Source organism: Canis lupus, chromosome 24, assembly GCF_003254725.2.
Source record: "Canis lupus dingo isolate Sandy chromosome 24, ASM325472v2, whole genome shotgun sequence".
In the NCBI taxonomy this organism is placed as follows: Eukaryota; Metazoa; Chordata; class Mammalia; order Carnivora; family Canidae; genus Canis; species Canis lupus.
Window position 1 is genome coordinate 33,648,973 of NC_064266.1, and position 26,572 is coordinate 33,675,544.

At 53.5% G+C, this 26,572-nt stretch overlaps 2 protein-coding genes across 5 annotated transcripts in view; both read right to left on the reverse strand.

Moving 5' to 3' along the window:
• Window positions 1–612: 612 nt before the first annotated feature.
• On the reverse strand, window positions 613–14,204 carry SLC35C2 (solute carrier family 35 member C2). Of its 3 annotated transcripts, none has more exons than XM_025470296.3 (10): window positions 14,114–14,204; window positions 8,673–9,048; window positions 7,895–8,045; window positions 6,942–7,005; window positions 6,176–6,248; window positions 5,465–5,633; window positions 5,297–5,380; window positions 2,948–3,009; window positions 1,549–1,678; window positions 613–1,201 (listed from the first exon to the last, which is right to left on the reverse strand). In XM_025470296.3, exons 2-10 carry the CDS (start codon window positions 8,790–8,792, stop codon window positions 1,062–1,064), a joined length of 993 nt encoding a protein of 330 aa, XP_025326081.1. In that variant the 5' UTR covers window positions 8,793–9,048; window positions 14,114–14,204; the 3' UTR covers window positions 613–1,061. The 3 variants fall into 3 exon arrangements, with proteins under 3 accessions (XP_025326081.1, XP_025326080.1, XP_025326082.1); XM_025470295.3 differs by having other exon boundaries at window positions 2,834–3,009; XM_025470297.3 differs by having other exon boundaries at window positions 2,834–3,009; window positions 8,973–9,048; window positions 14,114–14,198.
• A 1,455-nt stretch (window positions 14,205–15,659) lies between these two features.
• ELMO2 (engulfment and cell motility 2) overlaps window positions 15,660–26,572 on the reverse strand; it is a 40,051-nt gene continuing 29,138 nt past the window's right edge. For both annotated transcript variants that reach the window (XM_035705575.2, XM_025470298.3), the window contains 11 exons: window positions 23,993–24,115; window positions 23,503–23,637; window positions 22,918–23,022; window positions 22,732–22,840; window positions 22,181–22,317; window positions 21,536–21,699; window positions 21,336–21,448; window positions 21,071–21,178; window positions 20,255–20,337; window positions 18,392–18,469; window positions 15,660–17,239 (listed from right to left, as the gene is read on the reverse strand). In XM_035705575.2, coding sequence (XP_035561468.2) covers window positions 17,039–17,239; window positions 18,392–18,469; window positions 20,255–20,337; window positions 21,071–21,178; window positions 21,336–21,448; window positions 21,536–21,699; window positions 22,181–22,317; window positions 22,732–22,840; window positions 22,918–23,022; window positions 23,503–23,637; window positions 23,993–24,115 — 1,356 coding nt within the window. In that variant the 3' untranslated portion in view covers window positions 15,660–17,038. The remainder of the gene's footprint in view (window positions 17,240–18,391; window positions 18,470–20,254; window positions 20,338–21,070; window positions 21,179–21,335; window positions 21,449–21,535; window positions 21,700–22,180; window positions 22,318–22,731; window positions 22,841–22,917; window positions 23,023–23,502; window positions 23,638–23,992; window positions 24,116–26,572) is intronic.

The following is a 26,572-nucleotide window of genomic DNA, read 5'->3' on the forward strand; positions in this document are numbered from 1 at the left end:
GATCCTGGCACCTCAGAGCCAGATCTCAGCCCAGCCTTCCCATTTTATAAAGACTGCAGGTAGAGGGGCTCGTGGCCGGTCCAACGTAGGTGAGCAGAAAGCTCAGGGCCCAGAGGCCCGTAAGCATTCCACCTGTGCTCCACGGGCCTAGGTTGGCACACAGACCTGGCTGTGAATCCTAGTTCCATCACTCATTTATGGTCTGGTTCCACGCTTGTTGAAATGATTTGCAAACACTTATATATAATTGAATCTGTTACCCATATTGACTCCATGTTCCGAACAACTGAGATTATTCCCATTTCGCAGATACAAATACTGTGGTAGAGAGAGGTTAAGTAATTTGCTTAAGGTCACACAACTAGTAAGTGACAGAACTCAAACCCAGGCTGTGAAAGCACTAAAAGCCCCAGAACAGTGCTCCATACCCATTTTCTTCCTGCCTGCAGGTGAGCGAGAGGGCACTGGGGCTCAAACAGGAACCCAAGAGGTGCAGGAAGCTCAGAGTCTGACCAGTCATCTGAAGAAGGCCCTAGGCAGGGAAAGAAGGGGACAGCACAGCCCACACCGCCCCCTCCTGCGCCCCCCGAACCTCCAGGCAACTCGAAGTGGTCAGTGGACCGTAAATCCTTTATTTCCAAACTATAAATAGATCTGCTGAGAAAAGACGCTCTCCAGGTGATGAGGCTCCAGCCTCTCCATCTCCCCTTCCCAACTGCGCTGCAGTCTAAACCCAGACCCCTTAGAAACCTGCTCTCCTGCTCTGCCCTAGGAAATCACCTTGGCTGGCAGAGCCTGGCAAGCAGCTGAGACCAGCCCGTTCCCTTGTCTCGCTGTGATTCCAGCATGGCCTGGGCCCTGCTCTGGTCTGGTGCCCAGCCCCTCTGTTCCATCAGCTCCCTGACCAAGCCTGGCTGTGTGTTCACGTGCTCCCCAAGGCCCAGCCCAGGAGAATCCTGGCCCACTGCTCCCCAGCTGTTGTGAAGAGCCACCTGGGTCCCTAAGCTGGTGTGAGGTGTGAGGCTTGGGAGCAGCCTGGTTCCCAGCTGGTCTCCGGCTGGTCACTGCTGCCCTTGGGCCACAAAGTACTCCTCCTCCTCCTCCTCCTCATTGTCATCTTCCTCTGGCCGGCTACTCCGGAGCAGCAGCTGTAGGTCGGGGTGGGAGCCCAGCCCCTTCAAGGGTTTAGGGCCACCATCACCTAGGGACAGAGAGAAACCAGTTGTCAACCCAATCGTGGTTTTCTGGGTATCTTTTTTTTTTTCTGGGTATCTTTTGATGCGTATGTTGAGTCACCCGGGCCCTAGCTACTCCCCCCCTCTCCCTGGAGATAGAACCACCAGGCTCACTTCCTGGTGGAGGGGCAGCCAGTACAGAGGCAGCTGCAGAGAGCCACCTGGCTGGAACTGCTCTGGGCAAGTTGAGGGCCACCTGCCTTTCTTGGCTGGGTGGTTGCAGACCCAGGGCCAGGTGGAGGGGAGATCAGAGTGGCTGAGTCACAATGAGAGCGTCATCAGGAAAGAGGCTTCTGGAAGGGGCTCTGGTTACCTCTAGAGTGCAAGGCTTTGAGAGCGACATGCAGGGATATGCCTGAGAGGCAGAGGGCGAAGCCCAGCCAGTTCAGGAGGCTGATCTGATCCCCCAGCAGATGAGCTGCCAGCAGTAGAGTGCAGACTTCCTGAGGGCAGAGGGGCAGGAAGGGGGAAGTCATCAGGAGGAGGAGTTGGCTCCTTTGCAAGGAGGGTGGACAGCAGGGGCATGACCATAGGGAGAGCCTGAGCTGCCCAAACCCCTGAGGCTTGGGTGTGCGGGCGGGCCAGCAGCCCAGGGGGGTTTCCCTCAGCTCAGGGGGCCAGGCCTGCTTTTCTCTCTGTGTGCCACTAAGATGCAGCAAGGGAGGTGCTCTGCACACTGTTCTGTCAGGGTTATAAAGGCAAAGCAAACCCAGGACAGGGAGCACGGGGTTCAGCCCCCAGCCATGTCCACAGGAGTAACGGACAGCTGTGCTTCCAGAAGGCACCCACAATGGAGAGCCCGACGCTGCCACAGGAGAATACAGCATCACACCAGGCTCCACAAGACACACAACGGCCACAGGGTTCTGCATACACAGTGGCTGCAAACGGCACTGGTGGGATGAGTCATTCTGAGAACCACAGCTCACGCCTCTTCCTAAGCCCCTTGGGGAGACTTACGGTTCTGGGTTTAGGCAACACTGCTCAACATCAGTGCCTGTCTAATCAAGGAGAAACTGTTCCCTGCCCCCATGGGCCTGAGCATGGAGTAGGATGGGGTGAGAGGTGGCAGGGGACGGGGAAGCCTGAGAGCACAGGCATGTGTGCTGTCTAGCAACAGTAAAGGCAAAACAGGCAAACACACGGCGCGGCACACATGCTAGTATTGTCCCTTGCTGTGATCATAGCAGACATCACCAATCAATCACAGAACTCTCCCAATGAGTCTGGATGGGGCTTGTCAACCCATGGCTCCAGGCCATTGCCAAATGACCAAGAGCGGGCATTCATGGTAAAACGAGAATGCAACCAGGCCCAGTGGAGTCAGAATCCCAGCTCGGCCACCTGCTGGCTGTATCCTTGGGTAGGAGCCGCCCATCTGTGAACGGGGGGGGGGGGGGGGGGGGGGGGGGGGGGGATGATGACTACCACTCCCCTCCTCCCCCACAGGGCTGCAGCCACCATAGGAGGGAGCTTCAGACAAGACCAAGGCACACAGCACCCTAATCAGGCACTTCTGTCTCTTCTCTGCTGGGGTCTGGGGCTTAGGAGCTGGGATGCACTGTAAGACAGGACTGGGGCCGCCCCCAAGTCTGCACCTTAAAAATGCCAGCAATGGAGAGAGTGAGGCTGGAGGTTCTAGAGACCAGGAGGAACTCTGAGAAGCCCAGACCAAAGGCGAGAATCCCTCCAAGGAAGAGGCTCCCTAGTACCCGCAGGAGCAGCCCTGTGTCCTGGAAACGGAAGATCTTCTCAGACGTGGACAAATGGAGACCTGAAAGCAAAGGTAGAGAGTTGGGGGACTCACCCTCCCCAGGGAACAGGAGACCCAGCATGTGGCAGTGACCCAGCCCCAACACACCTGCACATTCACTGTGGCCCAGAGGACGGGGATGGGACGAGGCAGAGAACCCTGATACTTGGGGAGCTGGGGAAGCAGTGATGGCCTCCAGAGAGCTTCTGGGCTAGGGTAGAGGGCATGGCGCTGATGGAGAATCAGGCAGGAGCACCTGTCCATCTTGGGGAAGGAGCGTGACTTCACATGGCCTTGGCAGCTGTGGTAAGTAGTGGGCCAAAGAAAGGCGGGGTGGCGCATCGAGTGATGGCTGTCAGTGTGCTGGGCCACTGCGGCAAACCCTCACTCTGAATTTCAGGTGGGCCATCTAACGACAGGGCCACATTTTATCTTCCCAAACCTTCTCCACTTTAATCCGGGTCTTGCCTCACACAGCTGTGGGACTAGGCTGAGATGTGCCCCCTTTAGGAGCCTGTTCCTCTTGGTGATAAAATGAGAGTTTCACCTAGCCCAGCATTTCTCAGACAGCATAACTTGATGAACGGTTCTCAAAAAGTAAATGCACACATACAAATATAGGGCAAAGCTTTGTTCTAGAGACAACCACGTGGGCACCGACATACCAAGTCTGGCTCGACTTTCAGAGGATTCCTGGCCCTCCAACACTATCCCTTGGAGAGAATGACTCTGTGGGTCTGTCTGTGCAGGAAAGGGCCCGAGCTAGGCACAGCGGAGACACCCGTGGGGGCTGGAGGCTGGCCGAGCACTTGGGAGGTTTTTGGAGGGAAGCACCAAAGAAATGCAGAGTGACAGTCCCTCCCAGGCAAACAGCCTCTCAATGTAGGACACCTTGTCTGGTGCTGGGCTCAGCAGTACTGCAAAGGCGTTGGCAAATTGAAGGGAATTCGGGAAAGAGCAACATAAGTAATGAAGGCGCTTGGGGGATTAATTTACCAGAAAAGATTAAAGAAGCTAAATCCATGCAGCTTTGCTAAGTGACAACTACCGGGGCTTTCGGCTGAGGGTGTGCAGAGATGGGGAAGGGTATCCATGGCCAGGACGGGAGGGAGCGTGCTGTGTGGTGCAGGGGGCAGAAGGTAAGGGTAGGGGGAGATGTTAACAAGGAGGAAAACGAGGCTGCAGAGCAGAAGCTTCCTGGACAATGTGGCTACACAATAATTTTCTCAGGGAGGTTGGAGACGCTTCACTGCCTGAAACTTAAATGCATGTGGGACAGCATTCTCTTTAATAACCCTGAGGACAGAAGGAAGGGACTCGGGGAAGAAGGATAAACAGGGACAAAACTAATCTCAAAACCTGGGAGGGAGGAAGGAAGGAAGGCGGCATGCACTCACAGCCTAGACAGTTCTCCCCGCCTCTCCTCTTCTCTGGGAGGTAATGGTGGGCAGGTGGCTCTCCTACCCAGCCTCCTATGCCATGGCCATCCCACCCACTTCCCCCTCTGAACCTACTGATCCCACTCCTCTGATGCCCTGCCCCTGCTAGCCTGGCAAAGGCTCATCTAGCCTACAAAATACATGGCCTGGGAAGTCTTTTTGACTTGGCTTTCCACCCTAGCGTCCTGGAATAATTCCTGGCCCTCTGCTCCTTCTGAGAAAGAATACATCAACATGGTTAAGAGGAAGGACTCAGGAACCAGTTGCTGGAACCAAATTCTGGCTCGTTGGGCAAGGTAATCTTTACTTCTACTAGTTTCTTTGACCTGCACGATGGGCATAATGACAGTACTGCCATATGGGGTTTGTGGGAGTATGAGAGTTGGTATGCTGAAAATGATCAGAACAGCCCTGGCATACCTGTTGGGCTGTACACATCCACTCTCTTTATCATCTGTTGTCTTTTTTAAAAAGATTTTATTTATTTATTCATGAGAGAGAGACACATGCAGCGAGAGAGAGAGAGAGAGAGGCAGAGACACAGGCAGAGGGAGAAGCAGGCTCCATGCAGGGAGCCCGACGTGGGACTCAATCCCGGGTCCCCAGGATCACGCTCTGGGCTGAAGGCTGCACTAAACCACTGAGCCACCTGGGCTGCCCTGGTCTGTTGTCTTTTATAGACACTTTCTTTGTAAGCATTTTTCATGCTGGATTCCAGTCATTTGGTTTAATGTCTGTCCAGCCCTTAAACCAGGCACTGCCAATGGATGGACGGACCCATATTTGACCTCTGTAACCCCTGCAGCTACCACGGTGCTGGGCTCAGAGCAGGGGTGGGGGGTACTCCCAAGATGGACAACCCAGCGTACCTTCAAATATCGCGAAGAGAGGGAAGAGCCCCAGAAACATAAGTGGCTGCAGGTGGAACATGGTGTCAATGGGGTTCTGGAGCCCTGCGGAATGGGGACAGGGGTCAGTCATGAGGCCTGGCCCAGCCTGACCCCACCCTGCTTGGTTCTTGGGCCCCTCTCTCTCACCAAGTTCCGCCTTCTGCAGGAGCATCTGGGTGAGGGTCCAGCGAATGCCACCGATGAATGAGGCCCCCAGCACCAAGGCAAAGCCCTCCACGTTGAACTGTGTGGACTTGTACGTGAACATGAAAAGGCCCCCGGCGATGAGGAGGACCACCAGGACCAGGGCTGCACGCTATTAGGATGGGGAGCAGTGGTAACTGATTGCAGGGTCCTGAGTTCCTCAAACCTGGAGCTCGGACTCGGCAGCTATGTTGGCTGACCCTGGAACAAGGAACCCTTCTCCCTGCCACCTCACGGGTCCAGGTCAGCTCCTCCCCATCATACAGGCAGGGCTGACGTTCAGTGGACATGTACCCAGCATTCCTATTTGACCTAAACTTCTGAAGTGCTTTCCTATAGCTGCTGTAGGTCCCTGGGAGGACCCCCTGGTGCCCTGGACCTAGCAAACAAAGGGCGACTGCCCCCAAACCCCCCTTCCTCCTGGCCCCTATCCTTGACCCTTTCTCTTTCCCTCATTCTTGTGGTCGTGATGCTACGTCGATTGCTAAGTATTCTCAGCAGTGGCCTGTCCGAGGTCCTTCCTCAGCAACAGGACTTATTGCCAGGCTGGGCTGGTCTCCTCTGTCACATACAGTGATGAGCCACTGCTTGGACACCCCTTTTTATCCTTAGCATCCCTGGGGGTAGGAGGGACAAGGGGAACTGGGGCCTCACCAGCTCCTCCAGCTTGAAGATCAGAGAGAAGATCAAGATGAAGAGGACAGCGGAAGACTTGGTCATCGTGTACCTGCAGGACAGATTACCCATGATGCACCGCTGGGGGCCAGGACTCAGGCCTGCCACCAGGAGACGTGCTCACGGCCTATGCTGCAGAAGGCAGGAGGCTGTGGGACCTCTGACTTCCCTGGGGGCAGCTGGGCAACCTGAGTATGAAAGACCAAAGGAAGGCGGCCTGAGGCATCTGGGCTGATACGTGACCTTTAATGGGAAGAAATCTCTGACGCAGGAGCCTCTATCGCCAGAGAGAAAAGGCTGCGGGGTGGACACCAAGGTCACCGAGTCCTCTTATTCGCCTGCCCCTCCGTGGAGATTGGGTTAAGGAAGGACAGAGGGAGGAGGGAGAGAAGGCAGGGACGCCCGTAACACAGGGTCACAGATGAGACACACTGTCACACCTGCCCCTCTGTGCAGCTGCGTGTACCAGGTGCTGGCCAGGGCCCTTCCTCCCCTGCATGACTGTCACCGGGCTGTCTGAGCCTCTGGCCTCCCCAGGCCACCAGGCAGGCAAGCACAGCACCCCTCTGAGCTGGGTCCACTGCAAAAGCTGTCAGCTTTCTGGGGAGCTGCTGGGTGTCAGGAAGTCAGGGGCTGAGAGCAAGGGCCGGCCCACAGAGTGGCGGAGCAGCAGGCCCAGGCCCGGTGCTCAGAGGTTAGAGGAGCGCCTGAACTGGAGGGAGGGGTTGGGCGTGGCGCTACTCACAGCGAGACGGTGATGTAGAGGAAGCTCCAGTTGGACAAGCCCACGTCAAGTGCCGTTGCCAGCGCTGTGGAGACAGGGGTACCCACCGGACCACGCAGCCAGGGCAGGCCGGCATGGGTGTGCCAGTTGTTCAAACACTTCCACGAGGCCCCCGGTGCCCCCTGCTTTGCCCTGAACACCCCGGCTTTCTCTCGGGCCCTTGGGCCTTCCTTTCACAGCAACTGAAGGGTTAACTCCTGGCCAAAAAAGGGAGGGGGTTCTGTTCCAGCACTGGGACTGCAGTCCTGGCTGGCCGGGGCGCTGTGCTTCCCACTTGCTGGGTATTGTGAATGTCCCCGGAGGGTATTAATCCAGTCCTGTCATCCTTCATGAGCAACTCTTCCGAGTGGCTTCTCCTCCCTCAGGATATAAGACACACTCCTCGTGGGGGCCCTGCTGCCGCAGGGTCTGTCGCTGCCACCTGCTCTTTCCTTCTACTTCTCACCAGCGCCGAGTTCCCAGCACCCTGACACTTTCGGTTCCCTTGCAGACCTGCACAGGTGCTAAACTCTCGATCTCTGGGAAGCCCTCCCTGCCAGGCCTGAGCTGCTTCCCCCGTGTGTCCCAGGGTGCCCCTTCTCATCCCACTGTAACAAGGTGAGGGCAGGGACTGCTCACGGCTGCCTCTGGGACAGGAATGGGCTCGGGGTAAATGGTCAAGACCAATGCTGCGTTGAAGGCCTTTTCTGCGCATGTGAGCATGTGTGTTTTGTGTGTGTGCGTGTGTGTGTGTGTGTGGTGGTGGGGTCTGGGGAGGACACAAGAGGCAGAAGTAGGGCTGGGGGAGGTAGGCAGAGAGGAGTGAAGTGGGGAGGAGGAGAGGGTCTCTGCTCTGTGACAACAAGGCTCCTGTGGCTTTCCAAGCGACCCTCCTCCAGCCCCCGCCTGCCCAGGGCCGCTGCCCAGCCCCGTACCTGTGGGAGCTACTCTCCTGAGGTAGTCCGTCCAGCTCAGCACCACGCGGGCCCTGTGACTGGAGCACTGAACCAGTGCCCTGGACAGGGCAGAGAACAGGAAGATCACGGCCAGGTGTAGCATCGTCATGAAGAGCGGGAAGTGGAAGCTCTGCGGAGCCCAAAGCACAGACAGACGGGCGCGGTTTATAGCGGCCCCTGCCTAGCACTTCCCTTCCCTCCTCACCCTAGTCTGGTGGCAGTGGTGCTAACCGGGTGGTTCAGCAGGGCTCTGCAGCAGCCAAGGGGCTTTCCCCCCAACTGCAATCACTTGGGAGGACAGACTCCTAGTTCCAGCTCTGGAGATCACACAGAGAGCAGGTGGCAGACCAGGGGTCAATGGGACCAGGGTACTTACTGTCCCCACCACTTCCACAGGCCTGTTAGCTTCCTGCTCCAGCCCCTCCCCAGGTAACAGCCACTGCTGGCCAGTGTGGCTTGACCAGTTATTAAAGTACTCAACTACTTCTCTACAGGGCAAACAGCTGCTGCCTTAATCCCAAATTACCGTAGCTCACCCTTGGTGTCTCCCCTTTCCCTGATCTCCCCTTGTTCTACCCATTTGCGGGGAACCCAGCTGTCGCAGGGCTCTTGGGCCCTGTCCTACCACTAGTGTGCCTGGCTTCCAGTCTGATTAGCTGAAGCCTGGGCCAACCTGTTGATAAATATTAGGGGACGCTGTAGCCATGGCCACAGCCCCTTCCCACCCAGGCCCCTGCACTGCAAGGCCTCCCATTACCTTCGTCAGCCATTTGTTGTAGAAGGTGATGCCGATGGAGAAGCAGTAGTAGAGGAGGACCAGCCCCAGAGTCAATACCGCCTTCCACACAAAGGCCACGTCAAGGGCCCACTTCCCCATCCGGGGAAGCTGCAACTCCCTGGCTCTGGGTCAGTGGGGGCAGGCAGCTCCCCCCGAAGACAGCTGTGGGAAGAGCCACCCACTCTGGGCCTAGACTTTCAACAAGGTCTCCTGGCTGGGGGAGTCCTCTTCGCCTCCATGATTCGGAATCATCCACGGAGCCCCAGGCAGAGTCCTCACCTAAGGGGCTGGTGGCCCAAGCCAACTCTCTCCATGATCAAGTGGATGCAGGGCTCACGGGTCCCCAGGTCGGAGGCTAGAGAAATGGAAAGGAAATGTGGGTGGCTCAGCAGAGCACAGGCTGCCCCAGGACTGGTCCACCCCACCCTTGCCCATAGGAAGCGGACCACAGCCGGGGGGGGGGGGGGGGGGGCAGGAAGGGGTGCAGCCCAGCATGGGCTCACAGAGCGCCAGTCACGTCTATTCTGTCGCCTCAAGCTGTTATCCATGAGTTGCCGCCAAAGTGACCTTTTAAAAACGTAAATCTGATCATGTCAGATCAGATGTCAGCCCTTCAGTGGCTCCCAGTGCTCTTATGATAAAGACCAAAAGCCTTCCTGTCTGTCCTAAGCCATCCTGATCTGTCCCTGCTGGGCTCTCCAGCTTCAGCTCCAGGCTCTCCGTCCCCTCCCCTGGGCTGCCTCAGTTCACCCCACACACAGGCTCTCCCCTACTGCCTGAAGGAATCAACACGCCGCCCCGGCTCCATTCCTCTCTCCGCTGATGCTACTCAGCTTCAGCTCACCTGTCACTTCCTCAGGAACTACCACTCTGATGGGGATGCTCTCACGGCTCCCCTACTTTTCTTCTGGTGTACCTGTGCAGGGCATGCTGATCTGTGTGGGGTCTGTCCCCTGGGAGGTTGTGAGCTCCAGGAAGACGGGGACTTCGGCGCTCAGGGTAGTCTTGTGCCCACTGGGGCACACTCTGAGCTGTCCATATGGTTTGATGATTCAGTGCGAGAGAGCAGACACTCAGTTTTCAGGGGACTGATCTGATCTTTAAGGCATTAAAAATGGACTGGGAAACCAATATCGACCCGGCCCTTAGCCTCTAAAGACCACTCCCCTAGAGGTGGGGTCTGCCTTAGGGTCTTGGCAAACTAAACCCAGGCCAGCCTATCAATCTAGCCAACCCTAATGAGCATCCAGGGCCTGGGGCTCTGAGACCTGGCGGACCCCCAGGTCTATAGTCATCACTCCTGCAGCTGCTTCGTGTGTGTCCCCCCAGTCTGAGACGTTCCCAATCTGCTAAAATGCCACCTCCTTCCCAAAGCCTTCCTAGACCCATCTGATCAGACATACCTACTTCCTCCACCCTCAGTCCTTCCCGAAGGGAGTAATTTCATTCCATTCTGCACCCTGGAAGCTGGGATATCATTGCCCCTCCCCTGAGGCAAAAGGGGAGCTAGCAGAAGGCTTTGCTGGGAGGATACTGTAGGGCTGAGGTTCTCTTGAGGGGAACTTTGGAAACCTGTGGGGGTGTTTTGGGGGATCTCTCCTAGCTGTTAGTGATGGGGAGGGTCTATGAGGGCAGGGCGATAGCCCACAGAATTAAGAATTGCTCTGCGGCCTTCGTAACTGTGACAATCCATGTAGGTATAATGACCTGAACCTAGAACCCAACTGTGTGTGTGTGTTTCTTTTAAGTAAATTCTATCCTCAGTGTGGGGCTCAAACGCCAACTCTGAGATCAAAAGTCGTGTGCTCTACTGATTGAGGCAGCCAGGCACCCCCAGAACCCAACTGTTTTCCATGTAATGCAGAGCAGTTTTTCCATGGTTCTACTATGCACTGCAATTTCCAAGAGTACATTTGCCATGTACATGGAGGAGAGAAAGAAGTGTCTTTGATAGAGAGTTTGGAGAAACCGCGCCATCTACAGCAGTGGCACACATGGTTGTGCAGCTGCCCACACAATGTGGCTGTGGCACTGTGCATGGTGGCTACATGTTCCTTCTGGGTGGTGGAAGCATGCACTACTTCACTGTGGCCTCCAGCATCCTTGTTCCTGGAACTTACAGAGAGAAACACATTCTATTCTCAATTACCTTTTATTATCAGTTACGTTGACATCTCCTGGTCAACTCCAGAAGAACAACCAGTAGCCTACTCTTCCTTCCATGCCTGGATGTCTAGTACCAGGCATTTACTCCTGGCCTGCCCAGCATGACTCCTGTTTCCCAGGAGCCATCCAAACCTGCCCCTCTTCCGCCAGTGGCACCTCCATTTGCCTGGTTGCTCAGCCCAGAAATCTGGTTCCCATCCTGATTCCTTGCTCCCTCAGCCCACATTCAATCAGCATGTATTTTCATTTCAGTCTTTTTAATTTTTTTTTAATTTTTTATTTATTTATGATAGGCACACAGTGAGAGAGAGAGAGAGAGAGAGGCAGAGACACAGGCAGAGGGAGAAGCAGGCTCCATGCACCGGAAGCCCGACGTGGGATTCGATCCCGGGCCTCCAGGATCGCGCCCTGGGCCAAAGGCAGGCGCCAAACCGCTGCGCCACCCAGGGATCCCTTTCATTTCAGTCTTAAACATCCCCAATATGGTCACATCTCCTGACTTCCACCACTGCTCTCCAGGCCGCCATCCTCTCTCCCCAGCACAACACATCAGGTTAGTCTCTTGCACTTCTCCCTGCACCTCCCGCCCTCAGGCTCTTGCTTGCACAGCAAGCTGCACAGGCACCAAACCTACGCCTAATGGACCTTAAGGCCCATACTCTTTCCTTATACCTGGGTTTCTCAATCTTGACATTACTGATATTTGGGGCCAGGTGATTCTATGTGCATTGTAAGAGATCTAGGAGCGATCCTGGTCTCTACCTACTAGATGCCTATAGCAGCCCCTCCTCCTCATCCCAAGTTGTGACAACCAAAAATGTCTCCAGATACAGCCAAATGTCATAGGAGGTAAAAGGGCTCCCTGCTGAGAATGACAGCTTCCAGCACACAGGCAACCACAGGGCATTCTAGCACTTGCTCCCTACGATTCCGGCCCATGATGGGGCAGTCTGTACCTTTCCGTAAGTCAACCTCTTACATCTTCTGCTTTTGGTGCAGTTCCTGTTCCAACACTGCGATCTGTGCCAACCCCCACCCCCTGGCCTCTTGTTCAAATCCCACCCTTCCTTCAGCCCATGCAGGCACCTCACCTCCAAAAAAGTCCCTAGGACAACCCCGGCCCCAGGGAGCACTATCTCCAAGTTAACACTCATTCTCTTATCATCAGCCACCTACTCTCAAACACAAAATCAGACCTCAGCTAGAAGGGCTCTTGGAAATCATCTAGCCATTTTACTCAATGGCCATTTATTAAGCACTACTGTATACTCAGCATTGGAAATAGAGATATGTAACTGATCCCTACCCTTCTTTTATGACTAGGGAAAGCAGGCTTAAAGGGGCTAATGGTCTTTTTCAAATCTGGCTTGCCAAGAAAGGAATTCCATATTCTGCATTATGTTCCCCAAGGGGCAGCCTGGCTGGGAGCAGCAGCCACATCAGGGTAGAGCTGGTGCACCGTCCATGTAGTACCTGGCTCCTCTCATTCTCTGTGACTACAATATGGGCAGTGCCGTCTAGTGCTACAAGTGTGGGCATGGAGTAAGAAAGACCTGGGATCCAGTCCTGGCTCCTCTGGCAACTTTGTGACCCCTGAACTACCTGAACTCTGGGCCTCAGCTTCCTCAACAGTAAAGGAGGACAGAATCACCTACCTCTTGGGAGGGGAGTTGGGTACAGCACTTGATGCTGGCTTGTGGCAAGGGCTCATACCCTCCTGGCTTTTGCTGCCTTACAGCCAAACTCCACCAAGGCCCCCAGAACTGCCATCCCTACTTCCCTGCAGCCCAAACTCACTTCCCCACTGCTCCATGGAGTCACCACACCTTCTTCCTTGTTGCCCCTCTGAGGACCAAGTCCCTGTTTTTATCAGCACCTTATACAACTGACCACTTCCTCCTCCTGGGAAAGCCTCTTGGATGCCACACCACGCTCTCTTGCTTTTTCTTCTGCTTTTCTGGGCTCCTGGCCTTCTTCACTGCTCAACCAACCTGTCAAAGTTGACTGCCTGAGTGCTGGATCCTGCCTTCTCTTCCCTCCATTCTCCCTTGAGTGATCTCATCTCATCTATCGGACATTCCAGGGACTTTCTAGATTCTCTCCATTAGCCCTATCCTTTCCTGTCCGCTCCAGTCTACTTGGTAGCTCCACTCATGATACCTCACACTGAAGGTGCCCCCAACTTAGTCCAAAGTCATTAGTAAATGCCAGCATGAGACACCAGGTTACTTAAGCCCACGTCCTCACATGAATGACGACCTCATCCCTGACCGCTCTTTCCTTCCTTCCTGTCAGGTCCTCCTCCCGGATCCCTGCGGACGCCTAATGCACCTTAAGGCCCACACTCTTTCCTTATACCTGAGTTTCTCAATCTCGGCATTACTGGTATTTGGGGCCAGGTGATTCTGTGTGCAGTGTAAGAGATCTGGGAGCCATCCTGGTCTCTACCTACTAGGTGCTAGAGCAGCCCCTCCTCCTCATCCCAAGTTGTGACAACCAAAGCTGTTGTCTGTGGTAGACAGGTGGAGACCAGCCGCCCGTCTCCCCGAGTGCTCGGCCATCATCAGTCTGGGCCGCGCTCATCCCTCACCCAGGACTAGCGGCCTCCTAACGGGCGTCCCTGCTTCCTCCTTCCCCGAGAGCCTGGAGAGCCTGGAGTGCGCCGGGCAGCGGGAGCGAAGGCTCGCGCACCCCAAGGGAGGGCGATCCCAACCCTGCCGCCCCGCAGGCCGGCGAGGAGGCCTTCCAGCACCCGGCCTCCGCTCCGGCGCGACCCTCGTTCCCACGCCTGCCCCCGCGCCCGCCACGCTGGCCCCCGGCCCCGCGCCAGGCCCGCCGAGCCCGTGTCCTTTGCACGGGCCGCCCCTCCTCCGCGGACCTTCGCGCGGCGGCAGCCTCCTCGACGGCCGGCGGCTCGTCCTCCGGGCACCTCCCACCGCCTGACGTGGCCCTTGTGCCCACGTGTTCACCGCGCGCCCCGCACTCCCACCCCACCGGGCCGCGGCCTCGGGGCGGGGGCGGGGGCGGGACGCCGGGGTCGGGCAGGAGGCGCCGGGGAAGCGCGCGCGGCAGGCGGCCGGGGAGGGTGCGTGGAGGCCCCGGCGCGTCCACGGCGCGGACGCCGGGGCCCGGGGGGGACGGGAGCCCGGGGTGCCACGGCGCGCAGAGCCCAGCCGGGACCCCGCTCCCGGGCCCGGCCTGCCCTCCCCCGCCCTCGGGAGCGCGCGCAGGGCCCGCCGCGCGCCCCCACTCACCTCGGCCGCGGACGCTCCGGACGGGATCCTCCCGCCGGAAGTGTGAGGCGGGGCGTCGCCGCGGGGTGGGGGCACTTCCGCCTGAAGCCGCCGGGGGCGGGGCGGGGCCCTGGGGGCGGGGCCTGGGCCCTGGGGGCGGGGCCTGGGCCCTGGGGGCGGGCCCGCGGGCCACTCATCACGCACCGAGCACCCCCAGTACTCTCGTTCCTTGTGTCTCTTGCGCTCTACGGCCTGTCTCCCGTGCCCCCTGCGTGCTGCCGAGGCATGCGCACCCGGGGGCAGACAGAAAATAGCCATCTGTTTACTTCTATTGGAGCAACCAACGAGCCACAAGAGATAAATCTCTCATGGGCTTTTTCTTCCCAGAGCTCAAGTCTGCTGGGGAATGAGAAGTCAGGGGCATTACATTTTACGACTTAGGCGATCCATGGGAGATAATACACATTTCGTGAGACATTTTGTGTGCCTGAAACTTTCTAAGAATTATCTTAATTTCAATAAGTGGGGGTGGCAGGGAGAGTGTCTGGGGCAGAAGAAATGGGGAGAGGAGAAGGCTGCGGCCTGGCTTGAAGCCCAGTTGTTTATAAGGGGAGTTAACAAAAGCTGTGGTTGGAAAAGTAGCTGTGGGGCGGGTTGCAGTAGTCTCAAAAATGCCAGCTAGGAAATTCAGATCTCACTGATCTTTCAGGATAGATTAAAAGAAGCGGAGCCTGGCGCATGAGCCACTAGGAGGTCAGAGCAGGTGAGGGTTGCAGGAGGCCCAGTTAGTGATTTTTTGCTCTCTTCCCAGTGCCTCCTGTGCCCTCTTCTAACACTGGCTGCAAACCTGGATCCTTGTGAGTGACTCAGCTGACCTCCCTGGCCCCTCTGAACCAGAGTGTAAGCAGGGCATTATGCAAACCACTGCTGCTCCCACCCCCACAGGCTGGCAACATGCAGGCATTAGTTCATTCATTTGGCACTTACCGAGCACCTACAATGGCACCCACCACTGCCCAAGGTCTTGGCTGAATGCAGTACAGGCTGAATTCTCAAGGCCTGTACTGCATGCACTTTCTCTGCCTTTTGAAAGACTTTTCTCTCAGAGGTAAAAGAAAGTGTCTATTTTCATCACCACCCTCATTCAAGCCTCCCAGCTACCAGGGCTGAGTTTTGGAGCAACAGCCTAAAACACCAGCTGGAAGGCTGGGCATGAAGCACCAGCAACACACAGGGTGAAGAAACGTGTCTTCTTTGTAAGTCACAAGAATGTGAGCTGTTCCCTGGCTGTGTCCCTGGCAGGGAGAAGAGGGAGGATATGTTCACGGGGGTGTACAGTATGCCATTCCCTGCTGCGCCCGGCAAGCCTAAGCAGAAAACACTTTGTCCTGGTGCAACAATCTGTGAGCATCCTTAATTGTTGAGGGGTGTGTTTGTGTGTTGCATGTGCTGCTCAAGCACATACACATGCACAGTGAGGGCAGAGAGGCTGAAGAGGAAGAAATCTCCCAGACACACTGAAATGAAGGCTTGTCCAGATGAAAGAGCAAGTACAGAGAAACAGCTGTTAATAGGTACCACAGTTTGTACATGAAAGAGTATTTATTGAAAACATGGTTACTGACAGGAAGCTGCTCCTGGCTGCTCTCAGCTTACTCTCTTGGCTCACAACTGGAAGTGGTTTTTTTTGTTTGTTTGTTTGTTTTTTAGGGGGAGCCTTCAATTTTATTTTCCCTCAAACATTCCACCCTAGGATAGGTAGATCTTATATAAATATATATACACGTCTGTATAAGTATGGCCTATAGTAAAGAAAATATATAGTCCATTCTTCATCGGGCAGTACCTACCATGCCAGGCTACCAATACTGAATGCCACTGTGTTCACATGTCCAAGGAGAGAGGCTGGGGCGTGGTTTACAAGTGCCACAGCACCAGGGAAGCCCCATTGGCACAGCCGTGGCCTCAGCTAGCTCCCTGAAATCATGGCCAATGGCAGAAACCACAGCACTGGGATGGGGGCGGGGAGGGAAGGCCAAACTTCCTGAGGTCGGGGAGGCCAAAGGAAAGCAAATAAGAGGGGGCTGCCATTCAGGTTAGGTGGAAGATTTCTAAGAATGGAAAAGATAAAAATGTGGGGGGAAGGGAGTGGACTCCAGTGACCTCCCCAGTCTCGGCCCAGGCCTCGTCTGGGCTCTCTCCCTGTAGAATTCTTTGAGACTAGAAGGTAGGACTTAGCTTGCACGTGTCTGACTTGCCAGGATGAGAGCCTGAGAGCTTTGCAGGGAGAGCTTTCCATCTGCCCAGACAACTGTGTGGGCAAGAGAGATCTGGTGGCTCCGGAGACCAGAGATGTTAGAGCCGAGCCTCAGTAGCAGCAGCTTATTGGCACTGAATGAGGCCGGAGTAAGCCCTCACGAAGGCGACAAAAGCAAGGGCAAGGCATCTACCAAGCCAAGGCCGAGGCCTCTGCTTGGCTCTGAGACACAGGCACGGGTCACCCAAAGGCAGTCTCTCTGAGGCTCTTAACATGCCCAGAATGTCTGTTCTCTGCGGGCAGCCTTTGCTGGGCTAGCTCTTGTCCACACAGGGATCCAGCTGACCGGAGAGCAGGCTCAGGAAGAAAAGGTGAGTGACTGTTGTTAACTCCAGCCCAAGCAGCCCCTGGCCCGGGAGGCAAGGGGGTCTGCTGGCCATTCCTCACGCTCTGGTCCCAGGCTCCATGGTGACCAGGAGGGCAGAGCACCCTGCCTGCATGGCTGATCGTGGGCAGGGACCAAGAGGAAGCTCTGGGTGGTCTGAGGTGAGTTTGAGGAATGGCTGGCATTTACTGGCCACCATGGTCACTACAGATTCTGTACAAGCAAAAGACAAGGCACCAGTCTGTGGGTGTTTCTCCTGGGCCCCAAATCCCTTCCTGGGTACCGTGGAGTCTGGCTCCAGGCCTCAGCCATAGTGATAGACAAAGTCATAGCTGCTGGGCTCCTTGGGTACTGGCGGCGGGGCTTCAGGAATCTGGATATTCTCCAGATCCAGGAGCCGCAGCTTCATCTCCATGCTCAGCAGCGTATCCAGGTCACTCTTGGTCAGCTCGCTGGACATGTCCTTCCCCAGAAGGGCACTGAGGCCATCAATCCAGATGCAGTACTGTGGGAGCAAGCCGCAGAACATCACATGGTGGCCCCAGGTCCACAGGAGGTCCCACCAAGGTCCCTTTGTGGGGAGGATTCACAATAGTCTCTTTTGGCACTACTTAGTATAGGCAGAGCTGATTTGGGATAACGGCAAAAATAAAATGGGAGGTAATTCATTCGCTTCCCCACACCACCAAAAAACACAATCTTTTGGCTTTTATGAGGGATTTGCATTTAAGCTTCCTAAAATAATCTGAACTATGATATTTTTTTGAAATAGGACTTTTAAAAATGCAACTAATGAATACAGCAAAATAAGACCTAAGTACTAGAGCATCAACTAACCCAAAACTGCCCATGACACAAGCAATAGTGGAGGGAATACATATTAGGAGAAAAAATCAGGGCACAAAAGGAATCACTGTAGGATCTCAATTTTGTTTCTAAAAAAGTAAACAAACAAAAAGCCCTGTCAACAAATGTTAAAAATAAGTGCTAGAGAAATTGAACTTGAGGGTCTCGTGATAAGGAGGAGTAACAGAATTCTCCACCTGTCCCTCTCACTCCTCCTGCCTTTGCTCACCATCTCCCCACCTGCTAGTTCCTCATTTCTTTTCTTTTTTTTTTTTTTTAAGTTCCTCATTTCTTCCCAACAGCACTCACTGGCATCTTGGGGCTGGCCAAAGCGTCTCACCCTCCAGAAGCCCACCTCTAGTCCCCTCTGTCACTTCCAGAGCTCAACACATGGGGCTCCAGCACAGTTACTCATGTAACTTACAGTATCTCCCAGTGCCACAGGTACAACGGCAGGCTCCGGGTCAGGAGGACCAGTCCTACTACCACATGCGCCCAGGAGCCAAGGAGGGAGAATCTGTTAGGGTCACTTGGAAGGTGGCCATGCGGAGACTGAAAAGGGGGGGAATTTCCCTAGTCTGAACAAGTTGGATTATCCCCTGATGAGCCTGTTTTTCTAATGGCAACTTATAGCTGCTGCTGAAGAGTAACCTGGGGAGCCCAGCTCAGGGGGATGGACCCCAGCCTGGTAGATGCTCAGTGCCAAAAGCCTTCATGACATGCTGTGGCCTCCTCTCTTTCGGGGGCTGTCCCTCCAGCTGAAGAGTCACAGAGAGGGCTCAGCTGTCCAAAGCGGCCCCACAATGCTCACCTCATACTTGTTAGGTGCGATGAAGTTTAAGGTCTCATCAGGGTCGTAGAGGATGGAGAATGCCAACTCCAACACCTCCTGAAGGAGAAAAAGTTTCAGTTATGTGGAGTAGTGGGACGGCTTGGGCTCTGCAACTCTGGCCAAATTCCTTGTCACCTGGCACCATTGCTGAATGTGCTGATTGAGATGTGGTATCATCAGGCCTCATGGCACATGCACGAGGGTGGCTGGAGACAAGGCACAGTGGGAACGAGTGGTAACTCACCCACCCGCCTGGGTCACACCTAAGATGTGGATGCTTTAAACATTGGAGAAAAGTCCTTTCTCAACACTCAAAACCTCTGAATGTCAGAGTCCATGACTGTAGATTACCTTCGGTACATATGTTGGTGATTAGACTCAAAATCTTAACAGTTTAGAAGCCACCACAGCAATAATAAAATGTGGCCAAAAATGAGAGAATTTAAGCATCAACAACATAACTGTAATGGCTTGGAACAAATGTCATTTGCTTCAATCCATGAGTTCATAGAAATGCTAAACAAAACAAAACACATACACAAAATTAATCACTGTTGGATGATACCAGAGAACCAACTCACTGTTTTTAAAGTAGGTACTTTTAGAGGCGCCTGTGTGGCTCAATCGGTTAAGTATCTGACTTCAGATCGGGTCATGATCCCAGGGTTCTGGGATTGAGCCCTACACTGGGCTTCCTGCTCGGCAGGGAGTCTGCATCTCTCTCTCCCTCCCCACCCTGGCTAGTGCTCTCTCTGCACAGTCTCTCTCAAATAAAATCTTAAAAAAAAAAAAAAAAAAAAGAAGTAGGTACTTTTATAAAAGGAAAGAATCAAGCACATATTCTCCTTTCTTAAATAAACTGGACCACTGGGAAGCCAAGAGTAGATGATAGTAAGTTTCTCTTTAGAGAAGTAGTTCAGCACATAAATGAAAAGAAATGACCGCATTAGAACACCACTAGTTTGCAAATCTTAATTTACTAGTGGACAAGGCACTTAGCATCAACAGTCTGCTAACTTTGCAAAAAGAGAGGCAATCACACCTCAATCATGTGTCTCTTGATAGAACATAATGCCACTTAGGAAGTCATCCTGCTCCCCCCAAACCCCCAAAAGGGGAGTCAAACCTGAACTGGAGCCTCCCCCTAGATTTCTCCAACAACATACAGATCTGGGACAGAGGAACAAGGTGATCTATACCATGGAGAGACAATCAGCACATTTCAGACCTGGAGAAACTACCAAATAAGCAACCTGATTTCTTCAACTAATAAACTGCAAAGAGGAAAACAAAGATGGAAAAGAGAGAGGGGAACTAAAGACTAATCACAGTGTGCATGCCCTATTTGGCTGCAAACAAAATAGGTATGAGTATGCACGTGTGTGTGTACACATTAAACATTTACATATTTTTATGAAGAGAAACTATATGTTACTTATAAGAAATACAAACATCTGTGCAACATTTGATATGAAATAACTTTTTAAGTTTCTTTTTAGGAGTAATAATGGTATTGTGATTATGTGAAGAGTCCTTATGATTTACAAATACATTCTAAATAGTTAAGAGGAAATGATATCATACTTGAGGTTTTCTTTGCAGTAATAATAAGTAGATGGGCAGGATCTGGTGGGTGTTGGTTGTTGGGGCTGGGTGATGCATATGTGGGGGTTCTGTCTGTTTCTGTGTATGTTCAAAATGGTTCTTAGTAAGACTTGCAGGAATAATTGAGAAGGAGAGAGTGGGGGCAGGAGAACATGCACTTAAACTGCAGCCACCATCGACTCAACTCTCCAGGCGTCACAGTGACAGTGACTCCGGCAGGCCTGCTGCTCTACTCACCTTATTCTGTTTCAGAGCGCTCTTCTCTTTCATGTGGGGGCAGTCCTTCCCAGTGACGATGGCCTTAATGTCTGCAACAGGAACTGGTAAATTAAAGCAATTAGTTTCTGGAAGATCCATGCTGTACGTGGGTCTTTGCACCAGTGCTGGAGAGAAGCCCCAGTGCCTGAGGGAAGCCCCAGTGCCCAGACCAGAAGGCTGTATCAGCTCAGGGAGAGTGGCCTTGTGCTCTTTCCTCCTCCATGGTCCCTTCCCAGAGGCCATGGCCTGCTGGGCTGGGTAAATCTAACTGGGGGTCGGTTCAGGGCTGTGGGATTGATTCCCCAAGGATGGGGGCCCTCAGACGCTCACATCACTTCCATGGCACAGTGATGAAGACGACAACGCTGCCAGAGCAAACAGCTGTGCTTACTACCTCCCAGTCCCTGTCCTAAGTGACTCATTTAATCCTCTTACAAAGGAAATGTGCCTATTATTCCCATTTTGCACAAGACACCAAGGCAGAGGTTACCATTGATTAGAGTGAATGGCAAAGCTAGTATTTGAATACAGTCAGTCTGGCTTCAGAGCTTCTGCTTATACTACTGCCTTTTGATATCATCTTGTAGCACCCTGACAATCTGCAAACCCCATTCCCATCAGTGATCCCACTGAACTCTCCAAGTGGCCCTGTGAAGTAGGCCAGATGAGGAGACAGGTCCAGAGAGACATGTGGCCCAAGACCAGATAATCAGTTTGAAACAGCCAGGACTACAACTCTGTTCTGGTGACCTCGAGTCCAGCTACTATGATGCATCAACAGAGAAATGAACCTACTTTTCTCCTGCAGGGATTCAAATGTCACCTCCCCTTGAGGGTTGTCATCCAAGTCACCATAGTGCAGGACCTTGTGGTTCAGTGCCAAGCGGCAGTACCAGAAACGTTCTGGAACATAAGGGTAGACAAGCAGGTGACCAAGGACAGTTCTGGGAGAGGCCTAGGCACAGGAAGGGCAAAAGGATGACTTGTTCCCTGCCTGCTCCCTCCCCAGTGTGCTGACTTTGAGCAGTCAGGACCAGCCTGACAGCCTAGGCCCGCTCACCTTGCCTTCGGCGGTTCCCAATCTTCCGGAAGCTGCTGCCCTCACAGAGCCGGTTCAGGCGCTGCTGCTTGATCAGTTCCAGGATCTCAGGCTGGATCTTCTCCCTTAGCTCCCTGGGTGGATGCACACAGGAGCAAAGGGAGGTCAGGGGACGGCAGAGGTGGCGGTGCCTCCCCGCAAGCCCACCTGGCAGCACTTACACAATTGGTGGGGACTGGAAGTCATCCTGACTCATCCGCTCGGACTGGCGCAGCCGCAGGATCTCTGAGTAGCTCAGGCTCCTAAGTTTGCTCTTGAACTGATCCAAAGAGCTGGGTTTGGAGGGCAAAGCTCGAGTGATCTGCTCTCGGACCACTTGCATGACCTGAAAGGGAAGAGAGTGGCTGCCTCAGCCCCACTGCTGAGGGCCAGGCAGGTTCCAGGCAGCATGGGCTCAGATTCTGACCCCATCTCTTAACTGTGGGTACTTGGTATGTATCACAGATGACTACCACGTGGAGGGCCAGGACCTGTGTCTCATGCCAGTCCACAAAACCTCATCTGTGCTTGTACACAGTGGTACTCCGTAGGCCACAGCTGTTACTGCGAGGCTTAGCCTCCTGTCCTCTACAGAAGACAGGCAGGGCAGGTACCTGCTCCATTGGAGAAGTGAGGGGCCCAGGGCACCAGGGGCAGCAGGCAGATCCCTGCTCCAAGGCTGCAGAGGGAGCCACGGTTCTCCAGTACCCCATCCTGTGACCCAGGGCTGCTGACCAAGCTCAGGTGGTCCCCTGGTGCCAGCCAGCAGTCACAGACTGTCACATGACGGCCTGAGCCCATGGGCGTCGGAGCCCCGAGCCACTGACCTTGTTGAAGTCCTCCGCTGTCGCCCGCATCTCCTTCCAGGTCTTGTTCAGCAGCTGGATGCAGATCCCAAAGAGCTCCTCAAATGCCCGGTCATGGGTAAAGAACATCGGGTGGTAGTCATTTCGGCCCTCATTTGCTATGAAAGAAGAGAAGCGGGAGGGTGAAACTGGGCACTCGCCTGCAGACCTGGGTCCTGTGCCCCCAAGTTCCAGGGCAAGGCCAGGGTGAATGAAGAGTGTGGGATGGGCCTTTCTCTATTTCCTGAGCTTTCTTCTCTTGGTCTGGCTCTGCCCTCTCTCAGCTCAGCTTGCCTGACCCATGGGAGCACATGGTCGGGGGCGTAGCTCCTGAACATGTTAAATGACCCGTTCAAAGCAGCAGCCGTGATTCCCATAAACAAGGATAAGATGGGATCACAGTTCACCCAGTGATTAGCAAAACAAAGCACAATAGTTGTCCAGTCCCACTGACCCTTGACTTCATAACCTCGAGTGTCCCTAGGCTCCTATTATGGAACGGGTGTAAGAAGAGGGGGGTGGCTCGGACTTACGCAGTTCCCCAACCTGCAGAATTTCACAGAGCATTTTGGTGAGCTCGATGGCGCTGCGGCCAAAGGGGCACTCATGTTTGTCCTCTCGGCTGCTGTTCTCCAGGACGATCTGTTGGGGAGGAAGGCCAGGAGATTAGGGAGGCAGATGTGGCAGCAGGGCTGAGCCAGTTGGCCCCCAGTCTTTACCCGGATGTAGGTGTCCTGATGGACTTTGGCCAAGTACAGCATGTTGTCCAAGGCCAGCATTCCAGGAGGGGTCTGGGTAAAGTCCATTGCTGGGTTGATATGGTTCTGGGGAAATAAAGAAATCTGATTTGAGACTTGATAGCCTCCAGTATACAGCACCAACCTGAGGGGAAGCCCTACTGCCCTCCTCTCCATGCCACTAGCTCTTGTGTCCCAGAGCCTAGCATACTGTGCACCAAGTAGGGAGGTCCATCCTCAAGCTTTATCTTATCACAAGATATTCACTTCTACTTTTCAGAGAACTTGCTGCTCTTGTGAGAGCTCCTATCTTTCCCTATGTGACTGACCTCCTGGTTCCTCCAATAGATGGGAGTCATCCCAGAGGGCCCAATGCTGAGCAGAAATGTGTGACCTGCCATGCCAAGGCAAACCGAGTGCCAGGGCACCCCTCCCCCAGCTTCTTAGTGTCATCTATTCCAGGGCCACCATTATGTGGTAGGGAGGGTTCTCAGGGCTCTATGTGGGGCCCTCCGACCTTCTGTCAGGGAGGAAAGCCCACCAAGATTCATACTTTGGGAAACTTACAGTAAATCCCAGCATTTTGTAGTCCTTGGTATACATGGCTTTTCGCTTCTCAGTACCGCTCCCAGGGACGTTGCTTGGGTCAGACTCTGCATCAAATGCGATCCTTCTCAGTTCAAATATGATGTCTCTTTGAGCCTGAGAAGTGAAATAGATAGTCAACAGGTAAATCAGCTAACCCAGGGAGGCAAGAAAAAGAAAGAGCAGGTTGGGCTTTTGGAGGCAGGACTCTGGCCCTGATCAATCTCTGAGAAGGCATCACATCTGCCTTAGCAGGACAGAGGTGGGCTTGGTCCAAAGAGTCACTCAGCAGGAACAGAGGGCAGGGAGGCCGAGCCAGGTTCCCCAGGGCAACACATACCATATCTGCCGACATAATCAAGCACAACCCCTGAACACAGCAGGCGTTCAATGCATAGCCTAGCGGTGGAATGCATCACATCAAATGGCATATAATTTAAGCCAGGAATGCTCTGTCCTGCTGAACACCTACCTGGTCATTGGGGTCCATCTTGGTCATCATCCTTTCTTCCAGAAGGTTAAAGGTCAGGACTTGCAGGACATACAGCTGATGGGCCATCTCAGTTTTGATTGGGCGGTTCCCTCGGATCACATGCTGGAAAAAGCAAAGGCAGGGGACAGAGGGCGGAACTGATTTTCTTCTGCTGAAGACTCACATCCATGCTGGTGAAAAAGAAAGTATGCTGGGCAAGGAACAGGGTTTCCCTCCCACACACGGAACTTCAAGACTTCGAGTTCTAGAAGGGATGGAGCATGAAAGGACTTGATTCAGGCTGAGATGACTCACTGCAGGCCCCAAGGGCACAAGACCTTTTTCAGCACTCCCCTGAGCAGAGGAAGTGGAACCAGGGGGCAGAGGCTGTATCTGGCCACACGGAAGATGGCAGCTACCCTGCTAAGATGATGATGTAGGGCTTGGCAGCTGGACCATCCTCCAGGTGGATACTCACTCCAAGAAATACAGTGTGTGTGGAGGACTCTGCTTTGCCTTCCCTTAGAAATATACAATGTTGGGATCCCTGGGTGGCGCAGCAGTTTGGCACCTGTCTTTGGCGCAGGGCACGATCCTGGAGACCCGGGATCGAATCCCACGTCAGGCTCCCAGTGCATGGAGCCTGCTTCTCCCTCTGCTTGTGTCTCTGCCTCTCTCTCTCTCTCTCTCTGTGTGTGACTATCATAAATAAATTAAAAAAAAAAAAAAAAAAAAAAAACGAAATATACAATGTTGTGGATGGCCCACCAAGTAGAGGCTTCAGGACAGGCTACTTTTTTGAAATGGCATGGAGATAACTACACAAAGGAAGGCAGCTAATGCTCCTGGGCCAGCTCCCAAGGCTCCTCTGTCACCTTCTCCCCTATCACTCCATGCATGCTCCCCTCCCTGCGTCCTGTATTCTATCCTGTCCCCTCTTTCCATGACCCCACCATACCCTCTCAACTCAGTACCTCTGATGCCCACCCCATTTCAGGCTCTATCCTCTGCCCTCATGCCCCACCCCCATCTTTTTTCTTGCATGCTACCTCTCTCCCTCTGTCCCTCGGGTTGATCAATGCACCTGGCGACGTTCTCGCTTCCTATTGTCCTGTTCTCACTTCCACAATGGCAGCTCTTCCTGGCTTGCTCCCTTGTATTTCTTGCTTTTTCCAGTCCTACCCACCATCTTGAATCCTGTTGTTCTTGCTTTCTTCTCACCCAAATGAGACTCTTGCCCAGTTTTACACACACACCGCCTTTGTGTCCTTCATGTCCTCTCAGTCTAGTGCTATATCTCTGGAGCTGTGCTGCCCAATACGGCAACCACTCGCTATATATGGCTGAATGTATTTCCGTTAGTTAGAATTAATTTAAGTTAAAAATGCAGGTCTGTGGTCACACTAGTCACATTTTAAGTTCAATAGGTGTATGTGGTCAGTGGGTACCACCCAATGATACAGTAGATAGAAGATATTTCCATTGTCATAGAAAGTTCTACTGGACAGCACTGCTCTAGAGCTCCATAACTCTACAGAGTTTGCCCTGGCTTGAGACTGAGGTCTTTGGACCTGTGTAGTCTGATTTGGTAGCCACACTTTAAATGTGGGTAGTCCAAAATGAGATGTGCTGCAAATGTCAAATGTACACCAGATCTCAGAGCCTTAGTGTGAAAAAAGAGAATGTAAAATACGTCATTAACAATTTTTTATGTTGATCACACATTGAAATCATAGTATTTGGGATATAGTGGGTTAAATTAAATATATTATCAAATCTGATTTCCTATATTCCCTTTTTAATGTTGGTACTATTGTCATTTAAAATTAAATAAGTGGCTTGTAATGTATTTCCACTTGGTGGCGCTGCTCTAGACTAGACTTCTGCTCCCTGACCTGTGACTCCAGAGTGTTCCTTGTTTCTCTAGATCTGCACAGCTCAATAAGGCAGGCAGCCACAAGCCACATGTGGGTATTTTAACTGAAATTTTAAAAAATGACAAATTTAGCTCCCTGTCACACTACACACATTTCAGGTGCTTAGTAGCCATATATGGGTAGTGACCACCATTCTGACAGCACCTTCATGCTACAGAAGGTTCTACAGATGGTGCTGCTCCTAACCCCTCACTAGAGTGTGTGCGCTCAGGCCCTCACCTCCTCCAAGTGGTGGAATGTCTGCAGAATGTTTGCAGCTCTTTCTAGCTCCCTGCTCTTGGCTCAGTGTAGGGGCTCATTCGCATCCCAAGGGGAGTCCTCAGTTCCTCCTCCCCCAACCTGAGCAAGCCACCCCACCCCCAGCCTCAGTGCAGGGTCTCCTAGGCCCCCTCCTTACCTCATTTGGCCTCCCTCTAAGCCCCTTCCTTTCTCTGTGTCCCCTCCCTCTGCTGCTCCTGATTTTTCCCTACCCTACCCTACCCTACCTACCCTACCCTACCCAACCCAGCTCTCTTGTCTTCCTTCCTCCTTTCTTCTCTCCATAATTTTGAAAACCACTTTGAGAAGAGGTTAAAGTTAATGTGATATGGTTTTCGTTCACTTTAATCCACTTTTCTCAAACTTAGAAACATGATAGTAGGAA

Coding starts and splice junctions, on each gene's coding strand:
- SLC35C2 (XM_025470295.3), bottom strand. CDS start 8,792: ATGGGGAAGTGGGCCCTTGACGTGGCCTTTGTGTGGAAGGCGGTATTG. Junction 8,046..8,672: donor ACAACAAATGGCTGACGAAG/GTAATGGGAGGC, acceptor TGGGCTCCGCAG/AGCTTCCACTTCCCGCTCTT. Junction 1,202..1,548: donor CAAAGCCTTGCACTCTAGAG/GTAACCAGAGCC, acceptor CTCTGTCCCTAG/GTGATGGTGGCCCTAAACCC.